General features: G+C 37.6%; 1 protein-coding gene across 6 annotated transcripts in view; it reads right to left on the reverse strand.

Moving 5' to 3' along the window:
• Positions 1 to 21,835, reverse strand: part of SH3D19 (SH3 domain containing 19) — a 159,739-nt gene that overhangs the window by 64,858 nt on the left and 73,046 nt on the right. For 2 of the 6 annotated variants that reach the window (XM_019641243.1, XM_019641242.1), the window contains exon 2: positions 13,451 to 13,490. In XM_019641243.1, coding sequence (XP_019496788.1) covers positions 13,451 to 13,490 — 40 coding nt within the window. Of the gene's footprint in view, positions 1 to 13,450; positions 13,491 to 13,568; positions 13,815 to 15,228; positions 15,330 to 21,835 lie in introns of those variants that run through there. The other 4 variants (XM_019641246.1, XM_019641247.1, XM_019641244.1 and 1 more) reach the window with 4 other exon arrangements.

Raw genomic sequence — 21,835 nt, forward strand, 5'->3', positions numbered from 1 at the left:
TCCTCATGTTCTCTGAGACCATACACTCTCTGCTTTTCTCTTCAAATCTCCTGCTACAGTTGGACTCTCTCTCTGCTTGTTCAGCAGCATACCTGACCAGTGTTCATCAGAATATAGGTCCCACCAAGCCCAAATCTAAATAATTTTCAAGCTCCAGAAACCGTGGCTCTTAGCTGTGTCTTTAAAGTTTTAAGAGAAAGGACCTGATTATCTCGGTGTAAAGGTCAGAAGTCCATCAGCTATGGCCAAACAGGGTAAGGCTGTGTGGAAACCTGGTCATAAGAGTCTATCCTTCAGCTGGGAGGCCAGAGAAGCAGGCAGGGGCTGGTTGCACTGCAATCACCACTACTCCACGAGGTAAGACTAAGTAAGGCTGCATCATCACCCACTGTTCAAAGCTGTGCAAACAAGCCAAACACTGAAATGTAGGCCTAGAGAGTCCACAAAAGGATCAGCTACAGGTATTGTTTCCAGGGCTACTGCTAAACGCTATGAAATCCAAGACCACAAGGAAGTCCTAACAATGTGTACTGTGCTTTTTCCTCAGCAATTTTTACTTCTGAGTGGCTAGTCTTTGCCTACTTTGAGTAAGGGAACAAAGAAGCCATCTCCAGTATTCAGACTGAGAGGAGGGAAGGGTTTATTATGCTCAAACGGATGTAATTAACTTCCCCAAAGGAAGTTCATCTGCTATGTGGAATCTGCTATGAAAATTCAGTGCTAGTAAAGAGAGGACCAAGTCTATATCGTTTCTCTAAGCCGTCAAAGCTAATCTCTCGTCACTATGTCAGAAGCCTGTGGGATCACTCCACAGGCCCTGACAATCCCAGACCTAACCAGCACACATGGAGCCAACTTGTGTGGCAGTGTGCTCATCCAAGCATGGAAGGGTAACACGAATGTGTTAAGAGCAGATGCCATGTTGTGTTTTACACAGACGCTGTTTATGTTCCTGCACAGAATCCTGCCATGACCAGACACCTTGGTTCCAGCAGAAAGAACCTTTTAGGATCATGAGTGATGCAATTGTACAGTTACTTATGACAAAACTGACATATATCAAACAGATCTGTCAGAAAGAGCTTCTGGGTTACAGACACTTAAAGAACCCTGAGTTTCAAAAGCAAAGGTAACACTAAAACTCATTTCCAAGTGGGGTGAGTCTGCTTCACTGAGGTCCAAAGCAACTGTGATGAGTGATCAATGTTATGGTCACTTGGCTAGGATACAGTCCCGTTATTCAATCAAACACCAACTTATGTGTTGCTGTGAAGGTATTGTGTAGATGTGTTCGAGGTTCATCATCAGTTGACTTTAGGGTTGGGAGATGATCCTAGATAATCTGGGTGGGCTTGATTCAATCAGTTGAAAGGCCTTAAGAGCAAAGCAGAGGCTTCCTTGATGAAGAAAAAATCCTGCCTGTGGATGGCAGCTTCAGTCCATGTCTGTAAGTTCCAGCCTGCCCTTCCTGGTGATCTGCCCTATGGATTTCCGACTCACCTAGCAGGACCCACAACCACATAAGCCAGTTAACTACGATGAATTTCTGAATATACCTCTCCTACTAGTTCTATTCCTCTGGTTCAGCTCTTACTGATACAGCATCTGAAGTCAGTGGTTCTCAACCTGTGGGTCGCGACCCCTTTGGGGGTTGAATGACCCTTTCACAGGGGTCGCCGGGTACTCGTAGGTGGGCGTATCTGCATGTGGGCCTAGAGACGGATAGAGGAGCGGTATCTTGGTTCCTAAGACCATCGGAAAATATGTATTTTCCGATGGTCTTAGGCGACCTGTGAAAGGTTGAGAACTGCTGAACTAAGTAATCATCCTAATAACCCTAAGAGGTACCATTATTAGCCTTATTTATAGATGGGTAAACTGAGGTACAGAAAGATTAAGAAACTGTCTAAAGGGCCCCACCTCCTAAGTGCGGAAGCTGGATTCTAATTCAGGCAGCCTGATGTTTGAACTCAAGACTTTACTTTCTATTTTACAGCCTTTCTGAATGGTTTTACCAGTATGAGCAGGACCTAAACAGTTAAAAAAAATTTTTTTTCAAAATTCATTTTAGATTGCCCTAAAAAGTGCTCCAGTCTTGGGCATGTTCTGGGAGTATTTTTTATACTCATTTTGGATCACTCTAACATGTTCACCAAACTTGAGCACAAGACAGTCCTGATTTCAAATACAGGCTCAAGGTTTAGTCTGTGCCTCTAATCCAGGGGATCTGACTTCAGAATGCCCTAGGACAGGCCTCTGAAAGGCTCCGGGGAGGAGAATCACCAGGGACTGTGTGGGAGTACACGATTCCTTTGGAAAGTATTGTTTGGGTCCTGAAATAAAAATTACAGAAACGGGTCATGGTCAACAAATCTGAGCATTCTAACATAAAAATATGAGTTAAATTGAAATAAACAAAGTTCTCATTGGTTATTTTTCTTTTGGTTCATCCATAAGCAACACAGGGCAGGGGAAGATCTTTAAATAATGTCACACTGGTGAGAATGCAACCTTTACTGAGGCAATCTGGTATTATACATGAAAAGTCTGAAAAAAATGTTTGAGCCATTAACTTTGATCTATTAATTTCACTGTGAGGAATTTATCACAAGGAGGTAATCAGTGATGGTCCATTAAAATGCAGGTATAAGAATCTTACCACAGCCTTGTTTATAGGAGGGAAAAAATTGGAAATAACCTAAATGTCTGACATAGGAAAATAAAGTTTAGTATACCTAATGACGGAATACCATTTAAAATAGTATCATAAGAAAATGCTTATAAACTATTGTTTTGTGAAAAAAGGAGGTTATATGCAATATTATGTGCAGTATGATCCCAATTATGTTTTAAAAAAATACACCAAGTAGGCCCAGAGAAAAGACTGAACAATATACCAACAGTAGTTATCATTCAGTGGTTGAACCATGTATGAGTGATTAATGTTTCCTTTTCTTTTTTTTTATAAACTTTCTATAATAAAACTATATGGCTTTGTAATAAAAAATTTAATCACACTTTATATAACTACTGAAATGGGAAAATGTTCACGATATAATGTTAAATGAAAACAATAATTTAAAACAGTATATTCATGAGCCTCTGTTAAAATTATAGTATCTGTATGAAAAGATAAAAACCAGAAAGAAAGACATCAAAATATGATAGTGATTAACTATGAGCAAGTAGAATTATAGATGATTTTTTTCTTTTATATACTTTTTTTTCTTCGAATTTTCTATCATGAACATATGCTGCTTTATAATCAGGACAAATGAATGTAATTTCATTTAAAACGAAACAAGAGCAATGGTGTTAAAGATAGGAATTTACTATGCAGAAAAATCCTGAAGAGTGCAGTTCAGCTTATAAGGACTTTTCCTACTTGGAACTTCTCTTTAGAATCTGTGACCAAAAGGGAAGCTATTGGGCAATAGATGGCGATAAACTTTAAGTCCTCTTGTCATCCCTTGATAGAATCCCTGGACTGCCTGCAAGGCCTAGTGCCAGGGACAATATTATCTCCAGGAAACAGGTTTACAACTGAGGGGCCGTTTGTATTCGAGACACAGTGTTACTCTCTAAGGCATTCAGACAATCAGACAATCGATACATTCCTTCTATTCTTTTTTTTTTTCTTAATTACCAAAGGGTACTGCTTCTCAATCCCACTTTCTAAAAGGAGAGAGTCACACACAAGTCCTTCTTTGGCATGCCTGTCTTATTTCTGCTGCGTTCAGAAGGGCTGTACAGGGTTGGGCAGGCTAACTTTACATCTCTGGAGAGATGCTCTACAATGGAACAAGATCAGAAGTGACGAAAGCTTGTCACCAAGGCAGAGCTAAATGCTCACATTTATTATCTAGAGGAGTGCCAAATCAAAGAGGAAGCCCTGAACCCTAAAATTGCATTTTTGGGACCAGGCCTGATTTCTGGTTTTGAGAAGGGTTTTATATGCATAAGGGCAAGACCAAATTTTGACCCACAGCAGTTTACCGGTAATGAGACAGGAGGTGACTGGGCTACTGAATCATTGGTACTTATTCTGTCCACACTAAGATCTTTCAGGAATTCGTTCACGTCTGTGGTTTATAGTCCTAATCAATCCATTTGAAGAATGTGATATATACTGTACCAATAAGAAAAAAAAAAATTTTTTTTTAAGTTCACGTCCAGTTGTGCAAAGATATTTATCAGCTGGGGTAAAACCATAACCTAGGGACAGAATGAGACCCACAAAGATGTCTACAAAGTTTACTCAACTAAACGCTATTTAATAGATTTTGTAGAACTGTGTAAATAACTACTTCTAAACAATACTGCAGAGAAGCAAAGAACTAATATAAAATATGACTAACCCAAGGGAAAGAGAGGAAAGAATTAAGACAAAAAAAATTTAAGGGCCAGGAGTTCCATGTGCTCCCTGGACTGCTGAGAAATAGGTGGCCACATAGGCCCATCTTGAGAACAAGTAATAAAGACAGGACCAGCTGCTGCTCCAAGTTAACTCCTGCTGATAGTTTAATTTGAAACAACTTCAGAGAAGCCCCCACACTAAATATTAAGTACCACACTAGGCTGGCTGTGGTAAGGCCTGCTGATAAAACTTCTCAACTACCCGACTGGTACACCATATAAATGCTTCATTTCCATTCCCATCACACCAGGGGGAAAGGCTAAAGTCATATTTCTTAAAAATACAATAAAACAACTTCATATATATATATATATATATATATATATATATATATATATATATATATATATATATTTGTGTGTGTTCTTTGTAGAATGACATAAAATGTTAATCCTTTCAAATCTCTTGTTGCAAAAGAATTTTTTTCCCCCAAAACCTGTATACACTTTAAATTTTCACCTCGTTTATAGCATTACAGATGCTTCAGCAAAAGTAATGTTTCTCTTATAGCTTAGAAAACGGAATGCCAGAAAGTAATTACACACAACTATAGTTTATGGAGGTACAGGAATCAAAACATATGGGCAGGGAAATGCTACAGAATTACAGTAGTTAAACTAAGCCCAGCAGAGCGTGACATTTTAATAGACAGATTTAGAAAGGAGAAGAGTAAAAACAAGTTAAATCTTTTGCTTTTAGCTAATCTGTTTAAACCATAATGTGATGATGGTAAAGTGTCAAAATAAAACCCTCAACATCTTTATAACATCAACAACAGGGTGCCAAGGCAAGCAACCAAGACCCCTTTGAATTTTAATGATCAAGTGGTTGCTATGAGTTTTCACATCATCGATTATTAATTCTTAGTGTACTGCACTATGTGCTGCCAATATTCTGCAAGTTTAGTTTGAGTCCTGCCTTGTGTGTGGGGACATTGCAGGCCACTTTATGGGGAGGTGGGTGTGAAATGGGCCCTACAAAGCCAGGAGCGGCACCAAACCACCATGAAGAAATCTGAGACTTGGGGATAGAAACGACGTAGGGCATATAAAATTTTAAAAGTTAAAATAATTGTGAATGAGAACAGGAGTTCAATAGAAAGTTGAGAAAAAAGTCTATCTTGGGAGAAGCAGTAGAAGTTTTCTTACACATGTATACACAAAGCTATGAATACAAAGATGTTTATTGCAGCATCATTTCTATTATGAACTGGAAACAACTCATGCTATCAAAAAAGGGCTGGTTAAATAAATAATATAACTACACTAGAAAATTCAATGTAGCAATTTTAAAAAATAATGAAGTATAAAGTGACACGGTACTACTTTCTAAAATATAAGTGAAAAAAGCAAGCTGCTATAAATATACTGGGGGTGCCAAAAAAAATGTACAAACATTTTAAGAGATGTTAACACTTTGGTCAGTGTTGCTCTAGCAGTATTTCGCCATAATCAGAAGTGTCTGGGTGCTGATGGTAACTACTTTGAGCACCTTTTGTAATTGCAGAAGCCAAATGTGACTTGTATTCATCTTTTGTTATCAGTATTGAGCATTACAATTTTAATACAGCTTTTTCCTTATTAAAATGTGTATACATTTTTTGGCACCCTCTGTATGTATTAATACATACACAAACATATATACATATATACCTACACACTACAGAGAGAGAGAGAGAGAGAGAGAGAGAGAGAGAGGGAGAGAGGGAGAGAGGGAGAGAGGGAGAGAGAGAGAGAAGCAGACTAGGACAGGCATTGAACCACCAGACTCTTAATAATAGTTGCCTGTGAAATAAAGGCAGATCTCACATATTTCTGTACTACTGAAAAATGCTTTCATGTGTTACTTATATAAGTCTTAAGTGATAAAGTGGGATACAAATCCACAGAGCAGAAATGGGAACAGTATTTAATCACGTTTTTTTCTGAAGATTCTTGACTATTTCCTCCTTTTTATTTTCCTCTTTCAGAAATCAAGAAAATGTCACTAAATTTTTTCCTCATGTCCTGTAAAGACATCTTTATCAGTGCCATAGGACTTTCAAGGTCTTCTTAAAGGCCTTTTAAATTAATTACAAAAATTTTCAGGATTTTTAAAAAGTGGAGATAATAGTGCAAAGCCTACTACTTAGCTTCAGAAATAAAGCAGTATAGATACACTTGAAGCTCCCTCTGGACCCTTCCCTGACCCATTCCTTTGATAATCAATATCCTAAATTCACTACTTACCACTCTTATGCATCTTCTTATACTTTTATTAAAAAGAGCATACTATACATAAAAAAGTACATACAAGTATACATGTATACGTAACCATAAGAATATACAATAAACAACATATTGTTTGTGCTTTGCCTATGATAAAGACTGTGCCAACTTTTGTTTTGTACATGGAGTTGGCAAGCTTCTTCTACAAAGGGTCAGAGAGTAAATATTTTCAGCTTTGAGGGCCACATGGTTTCTGTTGTAGCTAGTCAGCTCTGTGGCTGTGCTGCAAAAGCAGACAATATGCAAAGACATGGGCATGGCTAAGTTCCTATAAAACTTTATTTACAAACAGGTGGCAGGCCAGATTTGGCCCATTTGTGGACATCTGCTTTATATAAATGGTATCATAGTGTACCTATCCTTCTAAAACCTGCGTTTTATCATCCACAATTATGCTTCTGAGATTACGCACGGTATCATAAGTAACTGTAGTTACCCCTAATCCAAACAGTGCTACTGTCAACATTCTTACACATGGTTCCTTTGAGACATCTGAAAGAATTTCTGCAGGGTATATAGTACCTGCTGAGTTGTAAGGTATGGGTATTTTCAGCTTTACCAGATATTGCTCAATTGCTATCTAAATATGATAAATTATTCTCATACAGACTTGTTATCGTCAACCTTTGGGATTTCTAGGCCAACTCAATGGAAATGAAATGGTATCTCTTCGTCATGTTACCACACATCATCTTAATAGTAGCAAGATAAAGAATCCTTTAAAATATTAGTTGGCTACTTAGTGTCATCTTTTGAGTTCTCTGCACCTATTTTACTAAACTACTTGTCTTTTTCTTTCTGATGTATAGTTTTTTTGCTTATTTTGTTTTTTGGTTTTTTTTATTTTTATTTTTTATGTTGGACACTAACCTTGTTTGCCTAAGTGTAATGCAGTCATAACTTATCTTTTCCTGTACTTTTGATGTCTTTATGTACCTAAGTTTTAGACTTTTTGTTCACGTAGTCAAATTTATCAATCTTTTTCTTTGTGGTTTGTACTTGTTGAGCCTTAAGAACTCTTTCCCTACCCCAAAGTCATAGTCTCATATATTTCTTTAAAATGTTTCACTTTTACTTTTGTACTTTTAGGACTTTAGATCCTACCTCACATGATAAAACAAAACAAATTCTATCTGAATTTTTATAAATATGGGTAATCATATTCATAAACATGCACCATTTGTTCACATGTCCACTTTCATCTGTAATGCCGCCTCTATCATAGCACATGCCACAGTACTGTACGAGTCCGTCTATGTCTGTTGTGGACTCTGCTCTGTTCCATTGACCTGTTTCTCCGTTTGCTGATAAAACACTGTCTTAATTACTTACAAGAGTCCTCCTCTCCCTCCCCCCCCCTCTCTCCCTCTTCAAAAATGCCTTGGTTATTCCTGTTCTTCCTTATAAATTTTAAAATCACTGCTGAGTTTAAAAAATTCTTTGTGATTTTTACTGAAGTTTCATTGAATTTTATAAATAGGTATCAAAGGGGATTATAACATGGTTTCAAGAAGGCTTTCGAAAGACTGATTCAAATGATCATTTTTGACAAACAGATTTAGAGTTTTCTGTTTTGCTGCCCTGTTTTTGCTGCTGTAAATCGTTTTCTTTTTCTTTTTTGTTTTTTTTAGCTGAGCCATCCTGCCACCTCTTGGCAGCTCAGTGGCAGCTCAGCTCGGGCCAGGGATCGAACAGGCGACCCTGTTGCTCAGAGCTTGCACTCTTGGGCGAGCTCTTAACCAACTGAGTCACTCAGCCGGCCCTTAAATCATTTTCTTATAATAGGTAAAACATTTAAGACAAAGTAGCTTGTTTTGCACCCCGCCCGTCACTGGGATCTATTATTCAGAGCTAGTGGGTTGGTAAAAAGGGCTCCTAATTTTCCATTCGTGGCACCAATTGCCGCAGGGCTTGACTTTATTATCTTTAGCTTGTACTTCCCTCTCAATTAGCTTCCCAAATTGCCATTCCAAAGTACATTTTTTTTCTAGATGTTATTAATAGCTATGTCTGGGGAAAAAACGTTATAAATTCAAACAAAAAAATTTCAAGTCCTAAATCTCTCACTTGGAGCTTTGTAACATACTTCAGTATATAAAAGACTCTTAGTGGAATCACAGTAAAGAAATATCTCTAATTTTGTTATAATTTGCCATTTCACAAACTTTTTTTGTGCACAAGTGTTTATTTCTTGCATACTGATTAATATCCTACAGAAGAATGTTCCATGGGCCATTGATTTGGGAAACTGATAAAGAAAAGAAAGAAGAATTCAGACATTTTTGACTTCTACATCGGTCCATCATGAACAAGCAACATTTGTAAATGCCAACATCAGAACAAACTAATCATAAAGCACCCAGCAAGACTTAAAAATTCTTAAGTACTGTTTTTTAGCTTGGGGTCTTAGGATTGGCCTATACCTGATAAAACTTTTCCTTTAACTTGACAAGAGTTATGCTTTCCTTCTTATTTTAGCACCAAATTGAAAGAACAGGCAGACGTCCCTGGTTTATTGATCTCTCACTGTGAAAGCTATAGAGTGTTCGGTCTTATAAAAACACAAACAAAAGAAATGCATTTCTCTTATCCTTGCTAGGCTTTTGAGCCCCTTATTCTTGCTGCTGAGTGGCCTAAAGAGAATCAACAAACATATCAAAATTAAGGACTTTTTGTTTATAGTTTCTTCTTTCTGCCCTGTTGATGTAGCAGGTATTAATCTGCTTTAATATACTGCTGCCCTGGTGGGGTATCCCGGCTCAGCTGAGGATGGCAGTGGGAGAACAGGTCACTGCCAATCCCAGCAGATACCTGGGGAGAAAACAATGGCCCTTCCTGGAAAAAATAATTGTCCTTTTTTTGTAGGGCATTACTTCTTGCTGTTGCTGTAACAAACATAATCTGTAACAGTCATGGGCAAGCAAGCTTTTGAGAGTTGGGCTCTTCCCAATTTGCAAGGGAAAAATATTGGCACTTCCCTTTATCTCTTGGAATTACATCTGGCATCTATTCAACACACATTTATTAGGTGCTTACTGTAGACCACGTGCTATATTAAGTGTGAGGGTTACCAAGACTAATAGCATAGTCCTCGAGATCCTGACAACGTAAATCAGAGGTGAAAGAATAAACTACTTTCTGAATACCCTCAGGAGTACCAAAGCATTGCTTGAAATACAACTATGAAAACCTGGATCCTGACTTTAGAGTAAATAGGCTCTCAGAGATTGGGAGTGTAAATCCAAAACAACGTCTTTTTCTTGTTTTCTATTGTATCCTGAGCCTGGATTAGGGCCTCTCAACAAACATTTATTGGCTATTGAATGTGCAAAGGGCCGGAGTCACGCGTGACTCTTCTATTCTATTCCCAGCACTGGCTTGTCTGGCTTTTCCTTGACAGCGTTCCCTCAGAGCGGTCCACCCTAGCTTTGACTAGCCATCTCCGGAAGTCTTGACTCACCCCCAACATTCCACCCACAGAGTCACATTCTGCCCTGTGGGACTCCAGGAAACACAGAACAGTTCCTTCCACTGCTGCTTTGTATTGTGAAAAGTTCAAGTCTACAGAAAAGTTGAAGGGACAGTGCAATTAACACACATATACTTTTCATCTATTTACCAATTATTAGTATTTTCCCATACATGCTGTTTTAGCTCTTGCTGGGTTTTTTTTGTTTTCTCATCAATCATTTGAGAGTACGTTGCAAACATAAGACTACATCATACCTAAAACTTCGGCATATATCTCCTAAGAATAAGGACATTCTCCCACATAACAGCATTCCTATTATACATCTAAAAAAAGTAATATTAATAAAATATTCTCTAAAATAAACTAATATTAAAATTTTCTTAATTATCCCCAAAGGATTTTGTTTTAAATTTGGATTTTAAAATTCCAGATTAAAAAGAAATTCACAGTCTGTTTTCATCTAGAATACTTTCCTAGCCATTTTGTATTTTTCATGGCATTATCTTTTTCTGCCAGGACTACTACTACATAAGTGATATCTACGTGTACTGTTAACATATCATCTGGGGGCATATATTGACAGGTTTGTCTCACTAATGATGATATATATAAGTTGACAACTTAATTAAGAATGTGATCACAAGATCTCTTCATTGAAAAAGTACATTTCCCCCCTTTGTAATTAAAAAATGAATAATACATTTTAAAGCAGTATGAATCTCTCTTCCTCCAACAACTTTTTACCCAAGTTTTAGAAGCCATGAATGAACCTTGTCTGAATGAACCATCATTACATTGAGAATCACAGTATCATGATTTTCTGATTCTATGATTTCTTCTACATGGATTCTTAAAAATCCGATGTGTTAAGAATCCATTATCATTTAACAATTTTTTATACTCATTATCCCATATTTGGCCAGTGGGGTCCTCCTGAAGCTGCTTGCTAGGCCTTTTAGACATGACTCCATTAGTTAAGCATTTCCTATCTTTTCGTCACATCAGAAGTCCCAGTTCACCTGTATTTTCCCCTTCCCCAGACCTGGAATCAGCCACTCCTCCAAGCATCCCTGTTTCCTCTTAGTGGGAAATATAGCATTTATGAGGAATAATTTTGCTAGTCTCTTCTACATGCCAGCCCTCTGAATGTTTGAAGCCAGGTATTTCTGTCCCATACACCTCCCAAAACGTCTATACCTAGACTAAATTCACCTCGATCCTTACATAGTCTCCCTGTGACTTAACTTTTATTTCTACCTTGCTCTTCTCTTTCATTTTCCCTGTCCCAACTCAGCTGCTATCTTCTATTCCAGTAGTCCCCAACCTGGCTATAAATCACAACCACAGGGGGACTTCTTTCATATATAGATTCCCCCACTCACTCCATACTTACTGAATGAGACTCTGGGGTAGAGCATGGGGCTGTTTTTGTTTTTTGTTTTTTTAAGTTCCCCAAGTGATATCAACCACTACACGCTTTGATTTTTTCAAGGCCTTATGGGCCAGAACTGGATACAACATCAAAAGTGTGGTCTAGAGCTATTACTTTTCTTATACTGTACACTAGTGTTCTTTCAATGTAATTAAATCAAAGCTAACATTTTGGGGAGATGGAGGCAATGACATAAAAATTTTGACTCATGATGAATTTATAAAAAATTAGATCCTCAAGATTTCTTCAGGGCCGGCCGAGTGGCTCAGTTGGTTAAGAGCTCGCTCAAGAGTTTGAGCTCTGAGCAACAGCGGTTTGAGTCCCGGCCTGAGCTGAGCAGCCGCTGAGCTGCCAACAGGTGGCAGGATGGCTCAGCTTAAAAAAAAAAAAAAAAGGTTTCTTCAAACATATCATTAAGTCACATCTCCCCCACCTCCTTATGTTCCATTGGTCTTTCAGATCTAAGTGTAAGGATTTACATTTGTTCCAATAAAAACTTATATTGTTTGATTCAGTCAAATTTTCAGTATGTCAAAGGTCTTATGGATCCTGACTGTATCATCCTAAGTATTTTTTACCCTTTCAACTTTCTGTCATTCACAGTTGAGTATGCTGTCAAAGTGCTCTCTTACATTGTCTTTTTTTTTCTGTTATTCTTTTCTTAAGTATTAAAAACATCAATCTCACAAACTTTTCTATGATTGTGGTGGTAGTCACATAACTCTATGTGAAAACTATTTGTCAAAGCTCACACCATCATATACAGAAAGGGTGAATTTTAATGTGTATGAATTATACCTGAAAAAAATCAGCCTTATGTTCCAAATACTCAGCTATATTTTTCTCCCAGATTAAGTCTCATTAACTTATTTTTGATTGACAATTTCTACAAAATGTATTGCTATTCTAACTAATGACGTTTTCATAGATTTTGTATTTTTATTTATTTAAGGTCAATGCATTCTAGGGTTTGATACCTTCAAAAGCATTATTAGGTTTTGGTTTATCAGGCCAATCAATTCAATGAATACATTGTCATTATTTTATCAGTTCCCACAACACAAACTGCAAAGCAAAAGTGATGGGATATGAAATAAGGAAAAAATAATATTAGAAAAATTACAATCCTTCACAAAACTGGGTTTAAAAAACCTGAATTCTTGCCTAGAAGTGGAAGTTAGACAATTTTCTACCTATAAGCTTGACAAGGATTTTTTTTAAAAATAACTCTTCAGTATTGGTGAAGATCTTGTGAAACACTCTCAGACAGTGTGGGTAAAAGGTTTAAGTGACATAACCTTCCTGGCAATTTGAAATTATCTAGCAAGAACTTAAAGAATTCAATTGGAATATAGATATACTGATAAAAAATCCAGAAGAAATTCTAACAAATTTTTAGCAGTAACCAGCCATCTCTAGCTGATGGGAGACAGGCTGCTATGTTTTCCAATGCTTTGTATTTTTTAAAAATATTTTTTTAAAAAGTCTATAATGAGCCCATGTTAGTTTTATAATTAGGAAAAAAGCAATACACACTTTTAAGAATATTGGTTCAAAGGAGGGGGTGGGGAGAAAAATAAGCCACAAAAAGAAGGAACTAGGGATAAAATAACTTTTTTGTACAGATTTACCTGTGAAACTGATAGGAATTCTCAAAATAAAAATGTCTTCCAACTAGTCAATAGTTTTATAAAGAATTGTTGTTTGGAGAATGAATATTTCCCTTGTAAAGTTTCTTTGAATGCCATAAAAGATTCAAATACTCATACACTAACTCTAAAAGGGACACTTGCATTGCCTCCAAAAAATATTTTACAAATGAGAAGTTTTATACAGAATTATTAAATACTATAAATTCATACCTTGAAGAACGATGCTCTGGCTTATTTCGTTCGTTGCAATCTGTAAAGAAAGAAGATGGTTACATGTCAAAATGCTCTTTAGAAGCTCTGGAAAGTTCTTCAACACTAGCTGCCATACCATTAGATTTCACAAGGACTGTTCACAAGGTTTCTGTGTCTTCTCCTGTACAAGGTTCTTCATCAGAGTTGAGAGGTTTTGTCGGACAGAGAAGGTAGAAAGGATACAAAGAAGGACAGCATATAGTTTTTATGGTTAGTTAAAATAATCTATGTGGAAAAGATATCATTACATGTATTATTTCTTTCTCGAAGATATTTGCTGTTTTAAACACTTTGCTAAAACCAAAACAAATTTAGCTAAGGAAAGAAAGAAAGCTGAAAAGCCACAAATTACTCAGCTCCAAAAAATCATTCCATGAATCATGGTTGGCAAAAGCTTCTAACCGGATGGGGAGGGGCAAAATGAGCAGTCAGCTACAGCAACATCTGCAAATACACTAAAACCCGTACAATCTCATCCTTAACTCTCTATCCCCCGGAACATTCCAGAAGTTGGATCTCAAGGTTTCAATTAATTAGGTGTAATGTGCTTATGCTTATAAGGCAGTGGTTTTCAGCCAGGGGTGATTTTACCACCCCTCCCCCAGAGAACATCTGGCAATATCTACAGACATTTTTGGTTGTCACAACTGGAGAGGAAGGGGCTACTAGCATCTAGCGGGTAGAGACGGGGATGCTGCTAAAATCCTGCAATAAAGAATTATCTCACCAAAATGTCAACAGGGCTGAGGTTGAGAAACCCTGGGATAGGGCAGAAGAAATAAGCTTGACTGTTTGAAGTTTTCAAAAGTGCCGTTTTGAATTGCTGTGAAATGCTGTTAATCAACCTGAAGACTATCATATACAAGAGAAAGAACCAAAAAACGCACAGGTTGTGTCTTTTTTGACTCTGAACAACATGTTTTTTCAGTACGTGCTTAAAAATAAATAAGACAACATAAATCGGCCTCAGTGTTATGGAGCAACTAACAGAAAGCAATGTGTGAGCCACAATAAAATCCTGTGCAATGACTTTTAAAAAAATACTTAAAAAAAATACTATGCAGTGCTGTCAAAATATAGTTTTCTAATGTATCTTCTGAATTAACGCTAACATGATAGAATTTAATCCCAAAACAAAGATTAGACAGAATTTTTCCCCCCCTTAATTGTATTGCTGGTGGAGCAGCAGCAAGATAATGAAAATATGCTGTAAAACTTCTGGAAAGAATTATGGAAGAAATGGAATCAGGTTTACATAGTTAAATGTATAGATCAGTTCTTTCTGAATGGGTTCATAATAAAAAAGAAATGTTTCTCAAACCAAAGAGTTAGTACACATGAAGACACTGTTCTCTGTAAGGCTAACAAGGAGGAAGACTAACAATAAAACATGTTTGTTTAGATAAAATGCTCTCCAAAGTGCACACTGTAAATATGTTTCTGGGTCCAATTTCTCTATACAGTGACTTAGTGTTACTGCTGCTTTTAAAACTTTTGTTTTAATTTAACTTTGTTTTACTCTGCCATTAAATTAAAATATCATGGTTTTTCACTTGTTGTGTACTAAAAATGTAGTCACAGCAAGACAATGCACAGTTTTATCATTTTTTCAATCGTTCCTCTTCAGCTTTTAGCCTGCTAGTTGTGCTAACAAAAGTAAAGTATAATGTCTCAAAATACAGCTGGAAACTGGGTGCATATCAGCTATCCTCCTACAACAAAGCAACGACTCTTACCTGTGGCTAAAGATGAGCTCAGAGTCTGCCCGTGATACCATTTGCTGTGGCTGTGCCCCTACTTTCATATCGTTTATTTCGGCATGCGACCCGGCCTCCCGCACTCATCTCCCTTGTGGTACAACACAGGAGGAGGAGGGGAGAAACAGAGTCACAATGGGTGTAAACAAGACAGCATCTGAGGGCTTCCCTCTAGGGCCTGTTCTGATTGGCAGATGTGCTATGACCAGTCTGCACAGCTGGAATGCGGCCATGCAGGAAGCGAATGGCTCACAGTTTTCCTTCATTCTTGTTAAAACAGGGAATTTTGCAGTCATTTTTACACTTTCTGTTGTGAAAAAAATACAAATGCCGCCCAGCAGTTCTCTTCTATCGAGCCAGTAATTAAAATCCAAGAAAATAAGTTGATAATCTGTTGAAGGGCATTTTAACCACTCCCTCCCAAATTCACTCAGTGTTATAAGTGTTACATTTCTATGTAAATATGCATACTGTGTTTGTCACATGTTACCCCTAAGTACCATATATTTGACAATTTGAAGGTATGGGCAAATTATCCATTACCATATTCCCCCTTCTCCCCCCACCTCTTGACATTAGAAAACAAACTAAAACACATGTTCTTGGTGTGATCTTTTTTCTCAAAATATACAAATACTTGTATTTCTCATTTTGCCATAAGCCATCTTTTAGCTTGAATACATATAAATATGTAGTGTGTGTATGTCATATATCTGTGTAGCTACACATATTTTTATACACTAATTTTAAGCAAAGTAATTTTCATGACAGTCAAGAATATTGTGCAATTGTCAGGAAATACATTACTAGTAATGCTGAATTTCTGGCAAAACAATAAGTCGTTATTACTTCGGTCCAAAAGCCAAGACTGAACAAAAAAATAGCACTGAGGGTAGATTTGAGATCTGGATCTCTTGCTAATAGTAATAAAACATTTGGATAATATCCCCCTAAGAAAAATAAGAACAGATCTATAGTGAAATGTTAATTTCATCTTGACTATATACAGTGCTGTACGCATATGTATTTAATTTATTTCAAATCAAATACTCTTTGGCACATCCCCTCAAATGTTTAGTTTCTAATTTTTAAATAATTTGAAAAATATATACTTGCAAAGGCTTCCTGAACTTTTACATACTTAGAAATCATACAAATAACTTACTAGCCCAAAGTCTCACCACTTCAACAAAAAAAAAGTTTTTAAAAATAAGAATGCCCTAACTCTAAAATTTAGTTGTCAAATGCTACACATTTACTGTGGATAACGAACTAACTCCAGGGGTGCATCACGCTGAGCATAATAATTTAGGTCACTCAAAGATCTTCAGTACATTCTCAATGTGAAAGTCAGCACAGCTGGATGGCTATGTCAAAGTCTGTTGGTTTCGCAGGTATATGTCACACACACACACACACACACACACACACACACACACACACACACACACACAGAGCACGAGCATGAGAGCACTTGCATTCCCTGTCCCTAGTTATCCATGTGTCCTGGTTAATACAGCTAATTGAAGAAATGGAAGAATTTCCTGCAAGCAGAACAAAGGCAGAATTTAAGGTTGTATGTGTGTAAATGTTGATAAATGTGTGTAAATAGAGAGATAGATGTAAAGGAGGCAATGGGGGAAGCCGTGGCACATCAAGGGGACTGAGAATCCGGAGAGTGGTAGGAAGCTACACTGGGTCAGCGGCTCTGAGCACTCCAGGTTACCCAAATTTTCGTGCCACGATGACTTCTGGTTCTAAGCAATCTGTACATACATAATTCTAATGTTTATGTGTTCAGATGATATACCACGTACATAGAAATGGGCTCCTATTCTGTCAGGGACAGCTTTTGGGGAATGGCTAAACAGATTCTACTGATGTGTACCCATTTAGGGTGATCCTGAATCTAATAAAATGACAAATACTTTGAAATGAAGATCGACAAAAATGCAAAAGTCATCTTTTGCTTTGATTAAAACTAAGAAGAATGGCCAATTTAGAACTTATTGTAATCTACAGTAAGATATGCAGGATTTAAGGATTTGGCTTTGATCACTTAACTGAAGAGAAAATCAAACCCCACTGGGTAGGGACTTCCACTGCTAACTCAAGCTGGCAGTGAAAAGTTCTACATCATTCTTTGAAATTAGTGGGAAGACACTGTCTATGGGAATGAATACACACAGACACACTCAGGATACAGTAGGAAGTGGTACAAAGGAACCTGCCTTGTACCTCATATTGGAGTATTAAAATCTCTCTTTATAATGAGTATCATCTATGAAGGGATTCTGTGTCGTACTCCCAAGCATTACTGTCAAATTCTAGCTTGAGCATAAATATAGTATGTTATTTTTTTTAAAAAAAACTGATCAATTGTGGAGGATTGGGGGGGTTGTCACTTTGAGGGGTAAAAAGTGTAATTATTGCACTGTGTTGTATACCTGAAACTAATTTAAAAAACACTGAGCAATTCTACATAAATGTTTTGTATCATTCAGTATTAACTAAAGGATCCGCACATTCTAAAAAATAATTCTTTGCAGCAACAATATCATTACCTGGGGGAGGTCGAAGAGGGAAACGGTCAAATATGTGGTGACGTTAGGGGACTAAACTTTGGGTGAGGAGCACACAATGCAATAGACAGATGATGTATTATAATATTGTATACTTGAAACCTAATATAATCTTATTAACCCATGTCACCTCAGTAAATTTAATTTTAAAAAGATAACAAAACTGGTTCTACTCAAATAGAACATGAATGGCATTTTCCATATCTCAGCTCAAAGGATCACAGTTTCAGAGGGTTTTCTAAAATTTTCAAATGGTTCTTATATTTGGGCAGAGAAAACTGCAAATCTATTTCTACTGGAAAAAGAGCTAGTGTTCACTCTACAGTATTACTGACACCAAACTAATACTTATTCACCTCCCCTTTCTAATTCCATTTCACCACCCTTGGTCAGGGGTTTCCAAACTGATTTTTTAGTCACGTTTGACTAGTGACTAAAAATCAGTGACTAGTATATTGCTTTTAAATGGCAGGAGGTTTTCAATAAATACATATTTATTGTTGTTGAACTTAAGTAAGAGAGTTACTATCTTTTGGTTTAAAACACCAAGAAATTACAGACAATCTCTGTGAGTTATAACTGCCAGCGAGAAATGAGGCATGTCATAGAGAAGTGTGCATGACCTCTGCCCACACCTGTGTGGTAAGTGGAAAAGTCTGGTCTACAGCACTGCCAATACTGATGCCTTCCATTAACTGTAGTTATAAAGTGCCTAAACGCATTAAAATGGAGCACCCTAACCACACAGAGAGGGAAATATCAGAGATGGAAGTGAAGGGTTTTCAATATAGGAGTTATAACTCAACAAAGAAGCAGACTGTCTGGAATCCGTTTTCTCCTTCACATGCCCCCTGTTTTTACCTGCATTTTAGGGTCTGATCAGCACTTAACTGATGTGTCTTGACTGGGTTTCCTGGTCCCAGTCTCTTCCCCTCCAAGTCAGCCATACTGCGGGCCAGATAAATCCACGACAAATTACAAATCACTACACACTGTAGATCCTGAGAGGATTACGTAAGATAATGACATCCTTAGCACCTTGCCTGTGCACAGTAAGCACTCAAAGAATGTCAGCTTCCATTCTGTCGTTAAAAGGCCAACTATTTACTAGTTGTAGTGACTAGTACTGCACTGCAGTGATTGCACAGTTTACTTAACCTCTCTAAGCCTCAGTTTTCTAATCTACAAAATGGGGAAGAATATTGTCTTTATAGAGCTTTTTTGAGGATAAATGAATTAAAGGGTATAAAAAGCTTAGCTCAGAACCTGAAACATAAATTTTATGACTTTAATTCTGTTACTACTACTCTTTTTTGTAATAGTTGACATCCAATATTATTTTAGTTGCAGGTGTACAGAGTAGTGGTTAGACATTTATATAATTTATGAAGTGATACCCCCAATAAGTCTAGTACCCACCTGATGCAAGTGTTTACAATATTATTGACTAGATTCCCCACACTGTACTTTACACTCTCATGATTCTTTTGTAACTACCAATTTGTACTTCTCAATCCCTTCACCTTTTTCACCCAGCCCCTCAACCCCCCTCCCAGGTATAGTAACCATCAGTTTCTCCTCTGTATCTATGAGTCTGCTTCTGTTTTGTTTATTCTGTTCTTTAGATTCCACATATAAGTAAGATCATATGGTTATTTGTCTTTCTCAGTATGACTTATTTTACTTACCATAAAACTCTCTGGGTCCATCCATGTTGTTGCAGATGGTGAGATTTCATTCTTTTTTATGGCAGAGTAATATTCCATTGTGTATATATACCACGATAAGATATCACCTCACACCTTTCAGAATGGCCATCATCAATAAATCAACAAACAACAAGTGTTGGCCAGGATGTGGAGAAAAGGGAACCCTCGTGCACTGTTGGTGGGATTGAAGATTGGTGCAGCCGCTATGGAAAACAGTATGGAGGTTCCTCGAAAAATTAAAAATAGAACGACCTTGACCCAGCAATTCTACTCCTGGGTATTCATCCAAAGAAATCCAAAAGACTAATTAAAAAAATATATATATATACATTTATATATATGTGTGTATATATATATTTATATATATGTGTGTGTGTATATATATATATATATATATATATATATATATACACACACATACACACACATCCCTATAGTCACTGCAGTGCTATTCACAATAGCCCCAAAATGGAAACAACTGAAATGCCCATCAGTAGACGATTGGATAGAGAAATTATTACTATTATTCTATCTTTAATACCTGGCTCAAGAACCACCTTCTTCATAAAACTGTCTCTGACTCCTCTTTCTCTTCATCATGTATTAGTTTCTTATTGCTACTATAACAAATTACCGCAAACTTAATGGCTTAAAACAACCAAAGTTTATTATCTTGCAGTTCTAGAGGGCAGAAGTCAAAGTAGGTCTCACTAGGCTAAAATCAAGATGTTTGCGGGGCTGCATTCCTTGTGCTTCCTGCCTTTGCCAACTTCTCAAGGTCACCCGCGTGCCTGGCCTGTGGATCCTTCCTCCAACAATTGAGTATCTTTAAATCTCTCTCTGACTCTCGCCTCCTCTTTTACCTCCCTCTTCCACTTTAAGGGATGCTTATGATTACATTGAGTCCCCAAGATAATCCAAAATAATCAGCTTATGTCAAAGCCAGGTGATAAGCAACCTTAATTCCCCTTTGCCATGCAATATAACACACTCACAGGTTCCGGGGAATTAGGACCTGGACATCGTGAGGGAGAAGCATTATTCTGCCTGTCACGTCCTATCTGAACTCTCATGCAACCCAGAGCACTCACTTGACCCTTAGCACATGATAGTGTGCATTATTACTTAAGGTTTTAGGCATGTGCGTGTCCCCTAATCTAATCCATGTGTCTGACTGACTGCTTCACGGTCAGCCCTCTGTTGATAATGGTAATATCCAGCGCCCTCCCACTCTCTTTTCTGCCCTGCATCCTCTAGCTGGTTCATTGATATATCTGATATTGCTCAAAAATGTCTCTTCCTAAGAATTCTCATATGTATTTTAATTTTTTTCTCTTGTAAATTTAGTAGTAATTTAAGAGTCATCTTTGCCCTAAAATGATCCACATTTGATCTATTCTGTCTCAAACTAGCTCTCCCCAAACTAAACCACACACTTAGGAGGAAAAAACGACAGCACATTTGAACTGGAAGAAGAATCAGCTATTTAGTAACTGGCTGCTACTTCTTTTTAATAGTTCTTTAAAATGGTTCAACTGAATTATTTTGATTGTTGAGTTCAACTAACTATTGAATCAGGCTTTTTAGGATTTAGGTTTATAACGTTAGTAGTTTCAGAGATGAAAATTCAGAGCCACTGGGCCAGCCGAGTGGTGCGATGGTTAAGAACTGGCTTGGGATGCCAGAGGGCCCCGGTTCAGATCCCACATATGAGGGCCAGTGACACTGCCCTCTACAGCTAAGATGCTGAACAACAGTTCAACCTGGAGCTGGGCTGCCGTGAGTCCCCGGCGACGGCGTAGGCTGCAGCCTCTGTGGCAGTGGGTTGCCATGGGCTACTGTATGTAGCCAGCAGCCAGCGTGAGCGGCCAGCAGTCGCAGTGAGCGGCCGTCCAGAAGCCGGCGACTGATCTGCCTCGCCTGGGAAGAGAGCAATGATGGTGCCAACTTGGGCCAGTGAAGCAATGTCCTCCACAACTAGACTGAAGAACAAAACGACAGCAACTTGTCTGTTCCCCTCCCCCCAATTCCCCAATAAAAATCTTTAAAAAAAAAAAAATTCAGAGCCACCATCTGCACTGCCCTTTTTCACTCCAAGGTGAATTTGGTAGAGATTTTGGGAAGATGGAACATTTCATCAGTGCCACTCAGGTCATGGGAAGCAAGGTGGTGAAGGGAGCAGAAATGGAAGCAGGCTTAGGAGCAGGGTGCAATCAACCCTCCTTACTGTTCTCACCTCAAGCTCCATAACAATTCTCATATCTTAACATAATAATTACTTTCATACCTCTTTTT

This window comes from Hipposideros armiger, unplaced genomic scaffold, assembly GCF_001890085.2.
Source record: "Hipposideros armiger isolate ML-2016 unplaced genomic scaffold, ASM189008v1 scaffold_58, whole genome shotgun sequence".
In the NCBI taxonomy this organism is placed as follows: Eukaryota; Metazoa; Chordata; class Mammalia; order Chiroptera; family Hipposideridae; genus Hipposideros; species Hipposideros armiger.